Source organism: Cibotium barometz, chromosome 50 (assembly GCF_041138505.1).
Source record: "Cibotium barometz isolate CiBa-2024 chromosome 50, ASM4113850v1, whole genome shotgun sequence".
Taxonomy (NCBI): Eukaryota; Viridiplantae; Streptophyta; class Polypodiopsida; order Cyatheales; family Cibotiaceae; genus Cibotium; species Cibotium barometz.
In genome coordinates, this window is record NC_141095.1 from 22,210,603 (window position 1) to 22,230,216 (window position 19,614).

Below are 19,614 nucleotides of genomic sequence, written 5' to 3' on the forward strand. Positions count from 1 at the left end.
ATATATCCTTGGCTCTTTCAACTGATTGTTTATCTCAATTCAAACAAAGTTCTTACATGCTGCTCTAGTTCTCTCCTTTGGGACTAATTACCTTCTTGTTGATATGGTATGGCTAGTTCATCTTGGCATGCTAACGATCCAATAAGGATGGAGGATTTGCCTACATGGTTCAGCTCAACATGACAAGAGCAGCAAGAGTTGGAACCCTAACACCTTATGCAAAAATAAATGACATCAGGATATTCCATGTTAAGAGCTATAGGGGAGGGATTGAAATGAGAAGCATTACAGTGGAATTCAACCAAACTTGTGTTGACAAGCTGTTGACATGGTAAATATGTACTGATCTTATGCCCAGTTTACCAGCCCACTGGCATCCTCCTTAAGCTTCTCTATGAGGAATGGGTCTCATCGCACGGCGGCGATTCTTGAACATGGCTTGGAATGATAGGTCTAATATTTCGGGGCTTACACAGTTGTAAATTTACATTTAAAGCCATAGTTAATGACAAACTTTTGACTCGAGACTCAAAATGTACAACCATCATAATGAGCATAATGGTTTTTCTTTCATCCTCTATAAATCATGTAGTGTCAAGCTAATTGGCTAGAGCACTGAGCTTCGATCTTTGCAATAGATTCATTTATTATGTCTTCAGCCAGAGTATCTGACTTCTCGATTTCCAAAAGCGGCAATTCGTGTCCACATTCCTTTTGCATCCTTACATATGTACCACATATGGGTGCATCAGCATACCATAAGCCCTCGTATTTGGAACACCCATCACAGTAAAAGAGGACACCCTTGCCTTCTTTCATGTCATTTGCAAAGGACCCTTCGTAACGGTCCCCATTGACTGCACTCAAATAAAAAACAAGCTAATGTATCAAGAAACTAAGAGCTTAGGTGAAAAATGAAATGAACATGTGACTACAATAAGCAAACAAAATTAGCCCCAAAAACGCTACCAAGCATTCATGAGTTTTGGCTAATTGCTCAAGTGCTAAGGTAAGAGGACACAAACCCCATAAATTTTTTTGAAATGAAGTAGATGGCATGTTTGAAGTTTATCCATGGTCACCTAGAAGCATTGAGCAGGGTTTCAGAAGTGTTCGACCATGCAGTGACCCACGAAGGTCTATTTACATGGTTGCCTATCAGACGGTCAATCGTGCACCCATGCACTAGTAGGCAAATACCACTTTCAAATGTGCTTTTTTGCAAGATTAATATCCAAAGCCTTGCATTGGAGACCTTTATTCTCATTCATTGTGGAGGAGAAAGCTCCATCTTATGTCCTTAATTTCTGTCACTCACAAGTAGAGAAAAACATCCGGAACTAGTACCATTTTTCTGCTCGTGTACTGCACCCCTTATCTTAGTGCTGCAAACTCACCTTTTCTCTGTATCAAACTAAACACAAACTAAATAATAGGTTGGTCTCATAAACATACTATTATTGATTTCGATCAAGGTGTCTCCCACATGTACATGAGCAACAGTGTGATAATGCAGTACAATTGGACAGAGGCCAAATAAGACGACCTATCCTATCACACTAGTTGCCTTTCTGCAGCACGTGTATGCTGCCCTTTCTCACCCTTCCCCTTCTGCCACAAGTGTTTTCTCACCCTTCCAGCCTGTACCTCCCCTTCCGCTCCTTCCAGCCCGCATGCCTCGTGTTCTACACTGCCCAACTGCCCCCTCGCCCTGCCCCACTATCTGAGTGCTGCCACCGCTGCACCTTACCTGCTAAGTGGTTCCCACCTGCCTGGGCCACCTACACCCTCCAGCAGCTCATCTGCTTCTAGCCTGCTGCTTTTGCCAGCAACCTCATCTGCTGCCTGTTACCAAAAAGAACAGCCACGTAGGCTAAGTACAAACTCAGCTGTGGGTGATCTAAGCGAGCTGCGCACCCCCCCCCCCCATTCGCCGCCTATGACCCCTGCCCCTTTTCCTTCTGCACCACCCCACCTCCCTTTGCCTTCTTTCTGCGCCCGCCCCCTGCCCTTTGCTGCCTGCATCTCCCCCCCCTTTTTTCTTTTCCTTTCTGTGCCCTCCACCCCTTCCTTTCCTTTCTTCACCACCATCTCTAGCCCATCCTTGTTCCTCCAGCAGCGCCCTCAGGTTGTGGGCAGTTCTTGATTTTCTCGGCAAGTTTCAGCCTCTTCTGGTCTTTGCCCCCAGGAGGACTCCATGGCAGCTGCTCTCTCCCCCGACCGATGCCGCCGTTACCTGCCTTTCGTTCTCCAAAGCAGACCTGCAGCTTCTCGCTACTACGACTGTCGCATCCCTAGAGGCCTCCACTCTAGTATGCAAGATTGTCGGTAGCCGCCCCGCACGTGGCCAACTTAGAGATCTTCTTTAGGCTAGCCTCCTAGGTGCGCCACCAAAGATCGCAGATTTTCATCCTTTGGGGCGCAGGTACTACCAAGTTGAGTTCGACTCACCAGCGGCGTCTGCTCTTGTCATGCAGCTAAGCCCCGTTGCACTGCGTACAGCCCAGGCCTTCTTTGCACGGTGGCAGCACAGCTTCGACCTGGCATCCGACCCAGTAGCTGCAGTTTCAGGCTTTCCCATGAGAGTCTGCTTTCCAAGCCTCAGAAAGGAATACCTTCCTCTTCTCCCAGTGATTGGTGGTGCCATCGGGAGAGTGATGGAATCCCCCCCCCCCCACCACTGCCTCGGCCCTCGCACAAGCAGCCAGGATTCCATCTCTCCGTATCTTTGTTGCCTCGCCGGATTTTGTGCCTCACATGATATCTATTCCCAGTCTCGGGGCGACCCCATTATGCAGTGAGTGGAGTATTCCGTCCTTCCAAGACAATGCTTTATTTGCAGACAAATGGATCATCTGGCCAGAGCTTGCCCTCGGAATCAGACTAGGCGACCGCCCCCAGTGGTTCCCCCTCCTACTTCCCGCTCAGATCCTCACAAGAGGACCAAGGGAGGAGCAGGTTCCCAAGCCACGGAGCACCAAGTTCCGACCATGGATGACCCATCATACAGAGAGTGGCGGACGGTTGGCCCCCGCCCCGGTCGCCGGCTGAGCACCAGAGCTGAGCGTCACCGCCATGCATACCAGGCTGGCAGCATGCAGGAGGATTCGGTTCTGTCAGAGAACCGTTTCAAGCACTTATCACAGCACCCGCCCGCAAAACCCACTGATTCCTCATCGCGAGTTCTCCTCTCGCCCTCAATGCCCAGTGGGGCAAGTTGACCCTAGGGGCCCTCGCTTCGTCGAGCCTCCCCCAGTAGCCTTCCTCTCCAATGGATACCTCTCAGCAGCATCCTCTCCGGGCTCTCTGCCTTCCCGCTCCTCCCCCCACCCCCCCCCCCCCTCCGGTGAAAGTAAAATAAAAGCAATTAGTCTCATGTTAGGAGTTTCACACCTTTGCAAGTGTAAGCAGCCTACAAGGAAGGAGGATTCGTCAATGTCCTATTTATAGGCCAAGGGCATTGCATCATAAACAACAGTGCTTGCCACTATGTGATGCCCATGCAACAAGTGGGGAGTTGGATGGACAATCTCCCCTATGGGCAGCCTGGATCAGCCCCCGTTGGCAAACTGGGGTGATTATTTAACCAACCTTAGAGAGACAAAAACATAAGCATGTACATCTATAAACATTATCCAACAAAGAAACAACCAGAAAAAAAGTGCTTGAAAAATTTCATCAGCATATACATACCCATGTACAAAATACCAATGCCTTCGCGTCTATCATTCAACCATTGTCCAACATACACTCCATAAGAATCAAACTGCTTGCACCAATAAGTTTGTTTTCCAAATCCAGAACGTTTTCCTTTTTCGAATTCACCATCATATGTCTCGCCTTTCTTGCCATATAATATGCCTTTTCCCTATGACAGGCACAGTGTTGTTTGTCACATGCTTAAATACTTTGAGAAAGAGATGATGACAAAAACCCATTCCACTTACATGCCATTCGCCACCTTTCCATGAGCCTCTGTACATTGCTTTATACTTTCCATCCTCAACAACCCAAAAGGTGCCTTGCCCTTCTTTTTTACCATTCTTCCATTCTCCCTCATATCTATTTCCATCCCTGTATATGTGTATGCCTTTACCTGTATTGGTGCAAAGTTCAAACAATTTATAAGCATGATAATTCAAAATGACAAGAGCCTTTGCAGTCCGCAAGCTTTTGGAAGTCAAACACACTAGCTTTATTAGACTTAATTGGCTGGTGCACACAAAGATGTGGTTCACACTTCAACTTAGCCCTTGTAGCCCCTTCTCCTCTCTAGCGACCTTATTTTGCTATGGACTCAGCATAAAAGATTGTCGCTAGCCTCAGTAATGGATAGCACCCCAAACATATCTCTTAGTCTCTATGCATCATTTGGTCAGAGTTGCAATAAAAGTATGCTCAAGAGGACTGCATCTGGACAGTTCTTATTTCCATCTTCTACCAGACTTCACTAGCAGACCTGAATAGAAGCCTTAGTGGTAGATTTTCATTCAAAGCCTTTTTCGGCATGGTCAATATTGGTTTCAGAATTTTTTACAGCAAAAAATATTCTTTCAATGTTGCCTCAAGGAACTGTCATTCCAAGATGTGGACCTGCTTAGCAGAACACCAAAAGGATCTTTGTCTGGCTCTCAATATGGTAGGTCAACGGTCCTTGAATCGTGGAAACCCCATTAGTGCCACACTTGTTTGAGGCTGAACCTTCACAGTTCACCTCATTTGGAGACTACTTTAGAAGCTCACTTTGTGATAGACTTGATTTTGATTTCTTGGAAGTGGATAGAAAGAAAGATTTTATTACGATGGGTTTTGAGACCAAAGAGTGTTACATATATTCCATGTGTAAACTGGAAATCATTAACATGGAACCAAAAAAGTGCCGAAAGGAAAAAGGCCACCCACGTACTACACGGGCCCTACATTTACAATGAAAGGCAAGGCAAGTGAAACCAGTGGGACTCATCATGTGTCATCCTTCTCTAATACAATAATATACATGAAAGGCGAGGCAAGTGAACCCCGGTTTATCTTGGTGTTTCCAGCCACCTACGTGTTTTGTTTATGCTATGCATGGTGTATTTATTTCTTGAGCCTTGGCTCTTGCATTGTATCTATCATACTTTACAGAGGTCCTTTTCATGAAAAAAAAAAGTAGCTTAAAATTGACCCTAAGTAGCTGAATAAAAAACAACTCTATGCTGCAAAATTCTCTTGTGATTTCCATAGTAAGTAAAGGAAGGAAATTTAAGAAAAGGATGGCTTTGTGTTTAATATGCATTGTATTAAGTCCCTAGACATGTATCCCAATCGGTAGGGGATTTGAATCTCTAGACACGGACATGTATCCCGATCAGTAGGGTATTTGAATCTCTAGAAACAACCACCGGATGTGATGTAACAGCCTATCACTAGATACATTAAACTCTCAGAAAAAAGCATTGTAACAATAGATGTACTTATAGAATAGTTTTTTGAACATGTGTTTGAAATGCTTATCATTATTTGATCCTTTTTGGCATTGATGTTTTCAAGTTGTCATTAGCATATCCTTCTCAAATCATGACATTTACCATCTCTCTTGTTATGGCTCCAATAACCACGATATTGCTCCCCAGTAACCCAATACACATTATGCCGAAAGCCTTCCTTGTCTGCTAAACGATCATTAACTTTCCAGAATTTCTCTTTGCAAAGATCAGGATATTTTTGTGGCCTTGAAAATTCAGGGCTGGTAGTCATATCAATGATCATAAGGGATGGTGCAACTTTTACACAATGGCCGTGTAGCTCTAAATTTCAGACCTTGAATTAAACCAGAAAAAATCTGTGAAATTTTGATACTACCATCAATAACAAAAAGATCAAAGTTAGCTTCAAAAGGTTCTTTGATTTGATGGTTAATATGCTTCACACAACAAGAACAAATTAAGAAGTTTAATTTTGTGACAGTTGCATTTTGAGTACTCTGATATATGAGCAATGACATTTAACTTCGAGGGTATGCTGCCTTAGCCGTCTTCTTTGGCATAACACAACTAACAGCTTCATTACACACGAGACTCCAATTCTTGGAGACAGTGGGGAGACAACGAGGCTCTCTCTAAAGCTACATCATCTCCAGCAACCTAGATTCTATGGCATGCCTCCTCAACAGGTTCCCTGACGATGTAGGTGATGCAAGATATGTTTGATCGCAACAAATGAAGCTTATGGAAAAATGCGTAGAGACAAAAGTCTGCAGAAGCAAGTCAAGAGGGCAAACAGCACAATATGTGGGAAGAGCCCCTAGTTTGGGAAGAAGAACGCTAGATGTGGGGAGAGAAAGTTGCAACTAAGAAGAAACCTCGGGACGACTGGCTAGCTATGATTAAGAAACACAGTTGTTTGAGCATACTCTGCTGAACAAAAGCCATAGAAGAGCTTAACTGGGATAAGGAGAAGCCAAAGCGGCATGTTGATTGCACCACGAGGAAGCTAGAGAAGACAATTGATTACGGTGGAAAAGGACATGAAGCACGTACAGGACACTTAAGAAGCCATGTCTGAAACAATGGCCACCGCTGCAGCCGCTAATAGTCCAGCCTATTTAGACGCACCAACGCGGTGGCATTTCGTAGGTTTTCCCATAAAAGCTACTCTGGTTGAAGTAATTGCATGGATTGATCAATCTGAATCCTATTTCAAGCGTCAGCCCTTGTGCATCTCTAGTGGTCAAGTAGGGAGAGATGCCATGCCTCACAACGACATGGATCGGCCTTTCAACACCAGTGACAATATCAAGTGGTCAAGATGGGAGAGATGCCATGCCTCCTCGGTGAGATCCTAAGAGGTTTTTAAAAGCCTTCCATAGGATCAAAGAGATGCCTTATGTAATGTGGCGGCAATGTGCCTTACGTAATGTGGCGGCAATGTGCCTTATGTAATGTGGCGGGCATGTAGCAGTAAACATGAGTAAACTCATCACAATAACTGAAATAAAATTGTGCACCACACTAGGGGCTGGAATGATGGGCTGACCCCGCTCCCAACTTAAGGCCCAAGGAAGCACAAGCGGTCCCCCCTCCCCCTTCTGTCAGCCCTTCCTCTGCCCTAAGAATGTTCGAATAATGCATCTAGGGACCCCCAACCCCCCTTTAGGTATTTTGTTACCGGAAGGACTCTGCTCCCAAGTACAAGATCACGGGTGCCCTATGCCAAGCACAAAGAGAGGTGCGTCAGTGCCCTGTGTCTTGTGCCATTGCAAAACTCTCTTTTCTCTGCAAAATCCAATACGATGCCAATGCCAACAATCAGCCCTGCCACAACACAAGCAGTCCTGACTGAAATTGCAGACAACATGGCCAAATCCTAATCTATACGACCAGATCAAAAATGTTATACGACCTGCTCCAAAGTTGTACGACCAAGTCCTTGTGGCCTCCACACCTATGTACACCTACTCGACCCTGTCCTACTGTCTTGAAGGCGGCTGCACCTGCTGGAAACCTTGGATTAGCTAGAAGACTCGCTTTTGTCGCATAAAAGTGTGCCGGTACGCCTTGTACAGCACCCGGATGCCCTGGACCAGCCCTGGAAGATAGTGATCAGCTGATAGGAGTGCCAGACAATAGTCGATCAGCCTTCTTCCAAGCTCTCAACTCTTGATGTGTTCAAATCAGCCCTCACACCTCCCTTTTATAATAATTTGGATCCTGATTTTGCGGTTGCTTTTCTTGTTTTAAAACAAGTGAAATTTTTTAATAAACTGCTTTTCTCTTCCAATAGTGGGCTATCCTCATGTATAATACTTGGCCTCGGTCCCAAAAGCACTTTAATGACTTTGATCATCTGGCCCTTTTTTGGTATCCTGTGTGTGTGTTAACTGCCTATTAGAGATAGAGCCCTTAGAATCAGGAGTGCCCAAATTGGGTTTGGGGAAAGTTATTTTTGGGTTTCCTTACTAATCACTCGCTTGTTATGCAGGAGCATTGATGGTTGCATTTCCCCACATGATGGTGGATCAAAGGGCGGAATAGTGGCCACGCCACTATGACACCACAGATAGAGCACCTAGAGGCCCTCATGGGTGGACATCAACTACTAGCCTCTCTGGATTCGACGTTCGTTGTTGCCCAACACTTGCAACAGATAGTGGCGACCACAAGCAAGAGATGGAGCAGCCGATACATCCCAAGCCTCATTTTGAGAGGTGTTCCCGGTCTTGAGAGCGCTCTATTATATCCTTCGAGTTGGCACGAGAACAACCAGTCACAGCAAAGGCATTATTCTCAGAGCATCTTCATGTTGAACTTGGGAGGCTTGAGAAACTTCAAAAGTTGAGTTCATTGGCATGTGAGAACTTAGGAGCCCGGTAGTTCCCCTCCAATGAATCGGTGATGCAGAATGGGAACTTAATGGAGAATGTGGTGGAGAAGGGTCCCATGAATGTCACTAAGTAATACAATTGTTAGAAAATCGACACTACTCTTATAATAAAGGGAATCTCTAGATTTAACACCCAAAAAGGCAAGAAGTAACACTGCGAGAAACAAAAATCAGCCAATCAGGAACATGATTGCCGAAGTTAGAGAACCACATGCTCAAAAAGTGAGCTTTCTAGTGAAAGCGGATTTGTTGCTTTGAGTGGTTCAGACATCAACTACAACTACACGCTTAAACCTTTTGAGATTCATACACACATGAGCTTGAGGTCCCAATGGCCAAGACAGCCCTCTCCTTGTGGAGTGTTTGCTTTATAATTTCGATGATGAAAAACACTAGCTGAAATATGAGGAGCTCTCCCTCAAACTGACTCAATAACTCACTTATATAGGCCAAACGTGATAACTAGGTGCCATAAATAGCCCAAGCCTCTAGAAATTCCTACCCTCCCCATTTAGATGTCGCAAAACATCCTTCGGTTAACCTAATCATGCTTGGGCTTTGGGATGTAGCATACTTCTCCCCTCAAGGATCACTGATGTTCCTTAGCAATGCGTCTGGGGAAACGACTCTTGAGACGTAGTCTCCCATGTAGCCTCAACCTCAAACCATGCTTTCAACTTGATCACATACTCACAATAAATAACATTATAATACGTTGATCTAGACTCCAATGGAATATATTTGGTCATGTCCTCCAGGTTAGGCATATCCTCCATCGTGACAATCTCATCACCTTCACCTACACGTTCTTTCAAATAAGGGGTGAATCTTGATTCCAGGAGTTAGTGCCAACAACCAATAATGATAGAATTACATCCACATGCACGTGACCTTAAAGAAATTACAAAATTATAAAAAACATCGAAACAACATAAAAAAACAATGTTTGAATCAAAAAATGAATTATATATTTCCTTGGCCGAAGCTTGAGTTACATGTACATCTAACTCTGGGCATCGAAGGACATCACCTCGGATTACATATAGCGCACCATCGTGAATAAAAGACAGCCTATGAGACCGATAATCCAACGTCAAGGCCTCAACTTTTTCAAAAAATTGAGATTACATCTAGCCCTATTAAGGTTCACGATGTGGAAGTCCAAAGCCTCTTGGTAGTCCTCAATCTAGACTCCCAACCTAGGCATCGTTTGATCCCACACTTCCACATCAACTCCCGTTGCAAGTCTAACCACATAGTGGTGGTCACTTGCCTTCGTGGGTATCTAGAGTGTCTAGACTAAACACGACGAAATAAAATTGTGAGTAGAGTTATCGTCAAACAAAATCCACACCCAATAATTGCCTATAGATCCCCCGAGACTCAAAGGAGATCAAGCGCATTGTGGAGCAAAGGTAAATTTGCTAATCTGATAACCTTGGTAACTACTACTAGCAAACTAATGAGTTTCAGCAGATGAGATCAAGCCACCCAAGTTCTCTCTCTTACTCCCTTTAGAGTGCTGCTTGTAATTGGCATGTGATTGACTCAGTTGTGATGCTCCAAATGCTTCCTGTTTTTGTCCTTCAGAGGGTTTTGATTCTTTTTATTTGTATTTGCAAGTTCACCACTCTCATTTTGGCAGCAAAGGTGTCATCAAAGTACTCCGCATAACGGTAGATGTCATCCAATGAAGTAATCCGGTTCCTCAAACCCTCGTTCTGGTATTCCGAGAGGATCAAAAAGCTACAACATGTATACCAACACCTGGGGATCTTCCATAGCTTTGCATCGATTCCTTGAATTTTTGGGAGCAGGTGTCAAGGCTTCTCTTACACATTTCCACTTTGAATAACTTCCAAAAGTTGTCGATCTTGTTTAAAGAAACAAAAGCCAACTTAAACACAGGCTGAAAATCAGCCCAAGTCATAGGCTTGTCACAGAGATCTTTCTACCAAGCGAATGCTTTATATTGCAACATGATATGTATCTACCTTATGCGTTGCTCATTAGTGTACTTATACAGATCAAAAAAAGCATTCCACTTCCTTAGCTAGCTACCTATGTAAAGCTCCTCACACTCTTTCCGCTATCTCAAGGGATCTGGGTGGAAAGACACTTGCATGGGGAGTTTACTAGCTGCAGAGCTACAAGGCCTTGGGATCGATGATTGTTGACAAGTGAAGACGGAGACTCTAGAGGATTTGGAGTAGATGATGGCTACCCGGAAGGGTGGCTGTCCAAAACCCATGAACTGCTGATATGGTTGCATAAATTGAGAATAAGCAAGGAAAAAGTTAGATTCATTACGCAACAGCAATACATGTATGGGCTGCCCCATGGACTCCATGTTAAGCCGATTTCACTTGAACTAAACATTCCAAAATCTATCAAATTGCCATAGATTCCATCGGATTGTCTAAACTAGGACTTTAGAATCCATGGTGCTCAAACATGGCTACTTCTCATAAAGGGGTAACTTGGGCACAACAAAAAGTTGAGGGTATAGCATTGATTTTCAAAGTGGCCCACTTACATAAGGGTCCAAAATATGCAATGGATCATTCATTCCAACACCCTCCTCAATGTTCACCGCATTACTAAATGGCCTGATGTTAAGCCACTAATGTCAATGCACATGTTCTAGAGAAGATCGCTTTTGTTGATGCCTAAAAGTGGCACATTCTGCCAATATGCGTTGGGTTTGTTTAAGCCCGGAGTGCACATCCTGTAACTTGCACCACAAACCCAAGAAATAGAACTTCATGCTTCTGTCCCTCCTCCTCAAGGTCTTCATAGTGTCACCCTAGTGAGCAAGGCATGGTGTAGTCGGTGTGGAGTCGCACTTCTGCAATTTGGGTCGAACTCTCATAATCTTCTCTCGAAAAAATGCCATCCTCTCAGTGATGCCTTCACTGTAAGGCCTCATTTCTTCTTCTACATGAGTGGATACTTTTGTAGTCACAAGGTTTGGTACCTCTCTTGGTCTTTCCATCCGAAGGCATTACAACTTGCGGTCGACCCACGATACTAACGGGGGCATGCGGGAATTTGGACTCGGGACCTGCCCTCCTCAAGTCAAAAGCCCTCACTGCTGGGCTACATGCCCATTGGCATAAGGCCTCATTTCTTCTTAATCTGCAATGTCATCCTCTGCTCAATGCCTTCACTGTGAGGCATCAATGAGAGACTCTCCAAACCTTAGCATACAAATTAATGCTTTTCAAGAGATAAACATGTAATTAAAAGATCAGACCAAAAATTTAAGCATACAAATTGTTGCAGAGGCTTAAATTTCAAAATAATGTAACGGGGTATTAAATTAAACTGGTCCTGATGCTTGAATGGAAAACTGACTGAATTTAAAATTTACGCAGAAAAAATCAATTAAAAAAGAGAGAGGGAAACGCAGAAATTTAAATTTGCCTTTTTTTTTCGTGATTACACACATTTTCTGCGCTTACCGCAATGACGAGAGGAATCGTCAGCGCTCGCTTGCCTCAAACAAAGTACAGACGAAGAGATCCGACGGGTTTAATTTATACTAAATAAATAATAAAGCAAATACATTAAAAAAATTTGGCCCTTCTTGAAGTTTTTGGAAAATTTATAAAACATCTTATTTCGGGCGAATATATATATTTATATATTTATAGAAATAAAACTGACACATATATATTTATTTATTTATTTATAGAAATAAAATTGAGATGTACAAGCTTAGGAAAGTTAACCCAACTCTTTGTTAACAGAAAACAAGGTTCTCTTACGATAAATTCTAAAGTATGGAGGGAGGATAAATTCTACAACATGGAAGGACATCCCTCGAGCACAAAAGTTAACCCAACTCTTTGATAAAACAGAAAACAAGGATCAATTCTGCAGTATGGAGGACATCCCTCCAAGTTAAATTCTACCATATGGAAGGACATCCCTCCAAGATAAATTCTGCAGTATGGAAGAACATCCCTAGGTTTCTGATAATGATACTAAGAAAACAAGGTTCTCTTAGGATAAATTCTACAGTATGGAGGGACATCCCTCCATGATAAATTCTACAATATGGAAGGACATCCCTCGAGCACGAAAGTTAACCCAACTCTTTGATAAAACAGAAAACAAGGATCTCTTAGGATCAATTCTGCAGTATGGAAGGATATCCCTCCAGGTTAATTCTACAGTATGGAAGGACATCCCTCCAAGATAAATTCTGCAGTATGGAAGAACATCCCTAGGTTTCTGATAATGATACTGAGATGTTGGTGTATACTTCTAAAGTGTCTAACCTTTATTACTATTTGATCCAGAGGAAGAGTTGTGACAAGAAGGAGCTGTGGTTGATGACAAGCACAAGAGTACCTCTTGGCATGGGTATAGGATGCTAGTGGAATCCAATCCTAAAGGTTAAGGGACATAACTAATAGGAAAGAAAGGGAGAAGATCCTAGCCATAGCCCACTGAAGCCTCCCTTATCTGCAATGTACTATTTGAAGTACTTTAAGAACATTAGCATTACAGCCATTGACATAATACATAGCCTAGCAATCTCAGAGATGCATATTTACATATTTACATCTAACAAAAACAACCCCTAACTAGTTTTAAAATTAAACACTCTGATGTTCCTAGATAAACATATTTCCAAAAGGAATGTAAACTTGATAACAGTCAGCACCCATGAATCTAAATGTGAGTCCCAATATTTACCAAATAGGCCGCCAGATCATTACACCTCCCACATAGACCAGGTCATTTTGGCACCCACCCAATATCTACCAAATAACCACATAGGCCAAGTCATTCTGACATCCACCCAATCAACTATCCACCTATTCATTTTTCCCCATAAATCCCTAATGTCACAATAGCTCTAAAAGGCATGAAACCCATCTTCAAAGGCAAATCTATCTACACATGGGACACAAACCAAAAGTAAAATTCCTCTTGCCTGTTTTCATGGGGTTAGATCCTATGAAAGGTGGAAATAAAGAAAAACCTGCAAGAAGATAACTATCGCCATGTGAGACATTGATAGGATCCTTGGTTTTCATAATGGGACCTTAGGCTGATCCTTTGGTTTCCATGGGATAAGACCTTGCTGGGTGAAGAAAAAAGAGAAATTGTGGTTAAAATTTATGAGAAAGGTGTGGAGAAGTTTGTTAAAAGAAGTAGAAATTTAGATCTTTAAAAAAAAAAAAGAGAGGGAAAAGTGATTACTAAGCAATTCTTAGTTATGGGATTAGATTATAAGCTTTGAGACTACTTTACCTAGAGGGTTGTGCTAGAGACTTAAGTCATAACCCTAGACACAATGCTTAGGCATGGTTGTGCTAGAGACTTAAGTCATAAACCTAGACACAATGCTTAGGCATGGTTGGATTAGTGTTACTCTCTGATTAGGTAAGCTTTATTGTTCATATTTGTGTATTCTTGTGTGAAATGTGATCAGTTATGACTATGCAGTGAGTGCTAATGTCTGACTAGGTGAGCTTTATTGTTCATCTTTGAAGCATTCTTGTGTGAAATGTAGTCAGTTATGACTATGCAATGAGTGCTAATAATGAATGAAAGAATGAATGACATAGTATTTTGTGATATTTGTTAGCTTTTCTCTAGAATGGATTATTGGTGGAAGTTATGTTTGGCAAGTCTTAAGCTGATGAAGAGAGGATGTGTCATGAGAATATATTTTAAGTTCTCTAGAAAAATATTATTCCCCTCTTGAGTAATTTGGGGACGCCTAGATTACTCTTGCGTCATGCCGGCTAGGTTAATATCGTGGGTGACACCACTATAAATATTAATACGTGCGGTATATGACGTATGTTTGAGGCCACCTATGATTATTTCAGTTAGGTTTGTATGGCAGGGTGATTCCTGGGGTACTTATGCCTGGTAGTCATGAGTTGGTGATGATTTGTGCCTATTTAATATTTGTGGGATTAATTTAATAATTAATTGGGCTTATATTTTCAGGTGATGAAGACTATGGGAATTGAAGAGTTTACTTGGGAAGAAATGTCTTGGTTCATTACATTTCATTTTTGGCAAGCATAGTAGCTTGTAACCTTATCAAATGATTTTTCCATTTTGAACTTTAGGAAAGATACATTTATTTATGTGGAATTTATTAAAGCCTATGGCTTTACCCTAGTCCCAATTTGACACTCTATTTTTGTTAAAGAAGAGTGCCGTGCTCTAAAAAGTACATCTTGTATATTTTGGGGGCTATGGCCTAATTTTGGTGGAAAAGAAAGCTAATAAAGAAATACTCTTGTGTGGGGAGAGGCCACGCACAAGAGGGGGGAAGATTGCACCCAATATGGTCTATGAGCTAAGTATTTTTAAATTTGTTTAAGTGTTTAAATTCCAATTGATTTGATTTAGTTGAAGCTTACAAGCAATGGTTTTTATGATTGAATTAATTCTCTACTTTTCCACAATCAATTCCTAGAATAAGATTCCGGTTGCAGTGGTATCAGAGCTTGGGCTAGGAGATTTGTGGAGAAGGTAGGAAAGGGCTTCAACTTCTCAAAAATCAAGAAAGTGCAGGAATTTATCTTGTGGACAGAAGGGTGTTTTGTAGGTCTTTACCCAAAGGTCAAAGATTCAAAACTAGATCTACTCTCAAACCCACTCACCACCCTGCAAAACCATCCCTCTCTATCAAAAAGTGGTTTTTCCAAATACTCAGTGAAATCAAAATCTGACCGTATGGATGAAATCCTCATAGCCAAAAACCTCACGGGTATCTCTCAGAAATCAGAAAGCTTCAAGGATGAGCAAATCTATAATGGATGGAGCAGATAAATCTGTGTAAAAGCCATAAAAAAATCTCAAGAAACTTTTGGAGAAGGAGGCGCACGGCGGCAGCCTGCCAGCGCAAAACGGCGTGTGGAAGTGATTGGAAAATCCCATAAGCTTAAGCTTAATCATTGCTTAATCAAATCTTAATCCTAATCTTACTTTTCCCAATCCCCATGCAAGTCACATCACTTTTTGAACCTTTACTTTTCCCTATTTTCAAATTTGAAGAGAAATTCAAAGGTTTCCAATTCTGAAAATTTTTGGGTGCAGAAAAGTGATTTACAGGTTTTAAAAGGCTTGAAAATTGCCTAGAAAAGGCCAGAAAATTCCGAAATCGCTTCTGAAAAATTCTGAAAAATTTCAAAAAATATTACAAAGATTGGGCAAGGTTTACAGGACTGTTTCAGCAGGTTTCAAAGTGCAAAAAAATTATTTCATCAACAATTCGACTAGCCCAAGACTCTTGAATCATGCGGAATCGTTCGGGATTTGTTTGAGGCGACGAGAATTCAATTCAGCCATTGAACAACGTCTTTGTTCAGCTTCAACCAAGATCAAATTACGGGAGAAAAATAAGATAAGTACTTACTTTTGCTTTATTTATTTACATCAAATAAAGTAAAATTTTATTTATCTATATCATTTGCACAAGCACTATGGCAGATTTGCCTATTTCGCCATCAATTCAAGAGCAACTCCTTTCTTTACAACATCAAATTGTAGAAGAAAGAGAGAAGCGTATTGAATTGGAGAGACAGCTCTCGAGTCGTAGACGCAAGCATGACTCTTCGCTACCTTTTGATGACGAAGATGACACTATTCAAAGGGCTGTAAATGCTACATTGCAAGCACAAAGGTCACAAAAAGAATCCAAGATTAGTCGGAAAGCTTTCACATTTCAAAATTATGATGGAAAGAAGGATGCTAGGGTCATTTTAGCTTGGCTTAGTCAATTAGATGACTATTTTTCTGGAGAAAAATTTTCAGAGAGTGATAAGATTAAATGTGCAGTCAACAGTGCAGCTTTATGGTGGAGTGTAGTACAGCAAGGTCGTGACAAGCCAGATTCTTGGAAAAGATTTCAACGGCTGGTTAAAAAGCACTTTTTACTCTCACAATTCAAGTCCAAAGTAAGGCACCAATGGGACACTTTGCATCAATTGGAAAAGGAAACTATGTCACAGTATGTAGAAAAGTTCTGGAATACTTTATTACAGGTGCAGGTTGTGGATAGAGTCAGTGAGAAGGATCAAAAAAGGAAGTTCATATCGGGCCTTAGGGCCGATGTGAATATGTTTCGACCTCATTCACTATCTTCTGCTATATCTTTGGCAACTAATTCAGAACGTAAAAATGGTTTTCCTAAAGAGATTAAAGTACATGAGGGTACTTCTTCTAAACCATTTACTAAATCTTTTTATGCTTCAAAGAAGATGTATAAACCAGGTTATGATAAAGGCAAGGACGAGGCTAAAGGCAACATGAGTACCAATAAGAAAGTCACTGGTGGCAAACCGAAGACATCTACTATCAAATGTTTCAAGTGCCACAAAGAAGGTCACATAGCACCGAATTGTCCGGAGCGTACCAAGAATTCAACACCACCAGCAGCAGCAGCTCGAGTCAACATGATTGAAGAAGACGACAATGAAGAAGAATCATTCGAGCAAGAGGGTAATTCCAATCCAGATTACTCAGAACAAGAAGGTAAACCTCATGTTCATTCTTTGCTTAAAATAAAAGGAACGATAAATGGACATGAAGTTCTTATTTTGCATGATGATGGTAGTACACATGATTTCATTTCTGAAAAGGTACTTAAAGCATTAAATCTTCATTCTTCACCTACGCACTATAAAGTCAAAGCAGCATTTACTAGAACAAAGTATAATTGCATGCAAGAGGTGAAAGATTTGGATTTATGCATCAAACCTTTAACAGAAAAAAGGGATTTCTTAGTTGCACCTTTACAAGGGGTAGATATAATTTTGGGTATGCCTTGGAGATACAAATACAATCCTATTATAGACTATGACACTCATAGCATTTCTCTAAGGAAGGACGATGAAAATATTATCCTCCAGTGTCAAGTCAAAGGATTGAGTCACACTCAAGCAAAGAGAGCTCTAAGAAAAAGAGACAAGACTTATATGGTATGGGTTAACCAGCTTGATGCTGAGTCTGACACATCCAAAAGTCCAAAGTTTGATCTTTTTATCTCCAAATTTAGTGACTGTTTCATGGAAGATCTGCCTCCAGGATTACCTAAGTCTAGGCCTGAGGATCATAGTATTGACTTATTGCCTGGAAATTCTCCGCCTTGTAAAGCTCCCTATAGAGTCAACAATTTAGAGCAAAAAGAAATCCAAAGCCAAATAGAAGACTTGCTAGAGAGAGGCCATATTCGACCTAGTAGTTCACCTTTTGGAGCTCAAGTACTTATTGTTAAGAAGAAGAACGGAACTTACCGAATGTGTGTAGACTATCGTGCATTGAATAAGATTACTGTCGAGAACAGATATCCTATTCCTAGGGTAGATGATCTTCTTGACAAGCTTAGAGGATCAAAGGTCTTTAGCAAGATTGACCTAAAGTCTGGGTATCATCAAGTCCGTATGACTCAATCTGACATTTTCAAGACAGCTTTTAGAACCCAAACTGGTCATTATGAGTTTTTGGTTATGCCATTTGGTTTGACCAATGCTCCAGCTACTTTCAGCCGTATGATGAATCTCATATTCCTTAAGGTTCAAAGTTTTGTTATAGTGTTCTTTGATGACATTCTTGTTTTCAGCAAGGATCGACAAGAACATGAACAACACTTGGAACAAGTGTTCAAACTTTTGAGAGAAAATGAATTGTATGTCAATCCTGAAAAGAGTTCTTTCTTTCAAGAAGAGATTGAATACTTAGGTCATATAGTGTCGGCTGAAGGGATTCGTGTAGATCCTAAGAAAATTGAGTGTATTGCTTCTTGGCCTATGCCTAGAAACATACATGATCTTAGATCTTTTCTTGGCTTATGTAGTTATTATAGGAAGTTCGTCAAGAATTTTGCTTGTATTGCTCATCCTTTGACTGAACTCCTTAAGAAAGCTACAAATTTCAATTGGACTGAAAAGCAAGATAAATCTTTTGCAACACTCAAGAATGCTTTAACACAAGCACCAGTTCTAACACTACCTGATTTTCAAAGACCATTCTTTATAGTAGTGACTGATGCTAGTGGCAAAGGATTTGGAGCTGTTCTTATGCAAGACAACAATCCTATTGCTTATCAAAGTAGGAAGCTTAAGCCTGCAGAGCAAAATTATAGCACTTATGACAAGGAATTAGTAGCAGTAGTGCATGCTTTGAAAATCTGGAAGCATTACCTAATGGGCTCTGAATTTCTTATCAAGACAGATCAACAAAGCATTAGGCATTTGCTTACGCAACCTCTTATTTCAGATAGGCACATCAACTGGGCATCTTTCATTCAAAGTTTCCAACCTATGATTCAATATCAACCTGGAAAAGAAAATGTTGTTGCCGATGCTTTGAGTCGAAGACCAAATATCAACAACATTTCCATTATTGAAAGTGAACCATTTGTACTTATGAAAGAAACTTATGAAGTTGATCCAGATTTTTCTCAAATATGGATCAAATTGCGTGAAAACAATTGGACACCTCACAAAAGTTATTCTCATAATGATGGCTATCTTTTCTTTGAGAAAAGATTGTGTGTTACTCAACCTTACAGACAGCTTGTCTTGGAAGAGATGCACCAACCACCATTTGTGGGACATAGAGGAGTTTCCGCAACACTTCAAGTAGTTTCTCGAGAATTCTATTGGCCTCATTTGAAGAATGATGTAGCTAAATTTGTAGCTGAATATAACATTTGCCAAACAATTAAAAGCTACAAAGGCAAAGCTTTAGGATTGCTTATGCCTCTACCTATTCCTGATAGACCATGGGAACAAGTGTCTATGGACTTCATTACAGGCTTTCCTACTACTTCCAGTCACCATGACATGATTTGGACAATAGTGGATAGATTTAGTAAGCAAGCCTATTTCATTCCATGTAAAAAGACACTAACTTCTCAGCAAGCCGCGAACATATTTGTTAAGCAAATTTTTGTTCATCACCATGGACTACCCAAAGTGATAGTTTCTGATAGAGATTCTAAATTTTGTAGTCACTTTTGGGTTGCTCTTTTCTCAAACTTAGGCACTAAGTTAGATTTTTCCACAGCTTTCCATCCGGAATCGAATGGACAAACCGAAGTTACAAATAGCAATATCTTAGATATGCTTAGAGCCTATGTTTCCCAGCAACCTAGTGCATGGGATAAGTACATACACCTACTCCAATTTGCTTATAATAATACTCCTCATACTGCTACTGGTCGAGCACCATTTGAGATTATCTATGGTAGAGCTTTGCCTATTCTGG

The 19,614-nt window shown here is 41.3% G+C and overlaps 1 protein-coding gene across 1 annotated transcript; it reads right to left on the reverse strand.

Moving 5' to 3' along the window:
- Window positions 1–215: 215 nt before the first annotated feature.
- LOC147609944 (uncharacterized) lies at window positions 216–5,787 on the reverse strand. The gene is made up of 4 exons (XM_086787181.1): window positions 5,571–5,787; window positions 3,948–4,096; window positions 3,694–3,868; window positions 216–857 (listed from the first exon to the last, which is right to left on the reverse strand). Exons 1-4 carry the CDS (start codon window positions 5,749–5,751, stop codon window positions 595–597), a joined length of 768 nt encoding a protein of 255 aa, XP_086643307.1. The 5' UTR covers window positions 5,752–5,787; the 3' UTR covers window positions 216–594.
- Window positions 5,788–19,614: the final 13,827 nt, after the last annotated feature.

Bases quoted from the DNA above. Each gene is read 5' to 3' on its own strand.
- LOC147609944 (XM_086787181.1), bottom strand. From the start codon at position 5,751: ATGATCATTGATATGACTACCAGCCCTGAATTTTCAAGGCCACAAAAA. The intron at 3,869-3,947 runs GTAAGTGGAATG...TGCCTGTCATAG, and splicing joins GGAAAGGTGGCGAATGGCAT to GGAAAAGGCATATTATATGG. The intron at 858-3,693 runs GTATGTATATGC...ATTTGAGTGCAG, and splicing joins CATTGGTATTTTGTACATGG to TCAATGGGGACCGTTACGAA.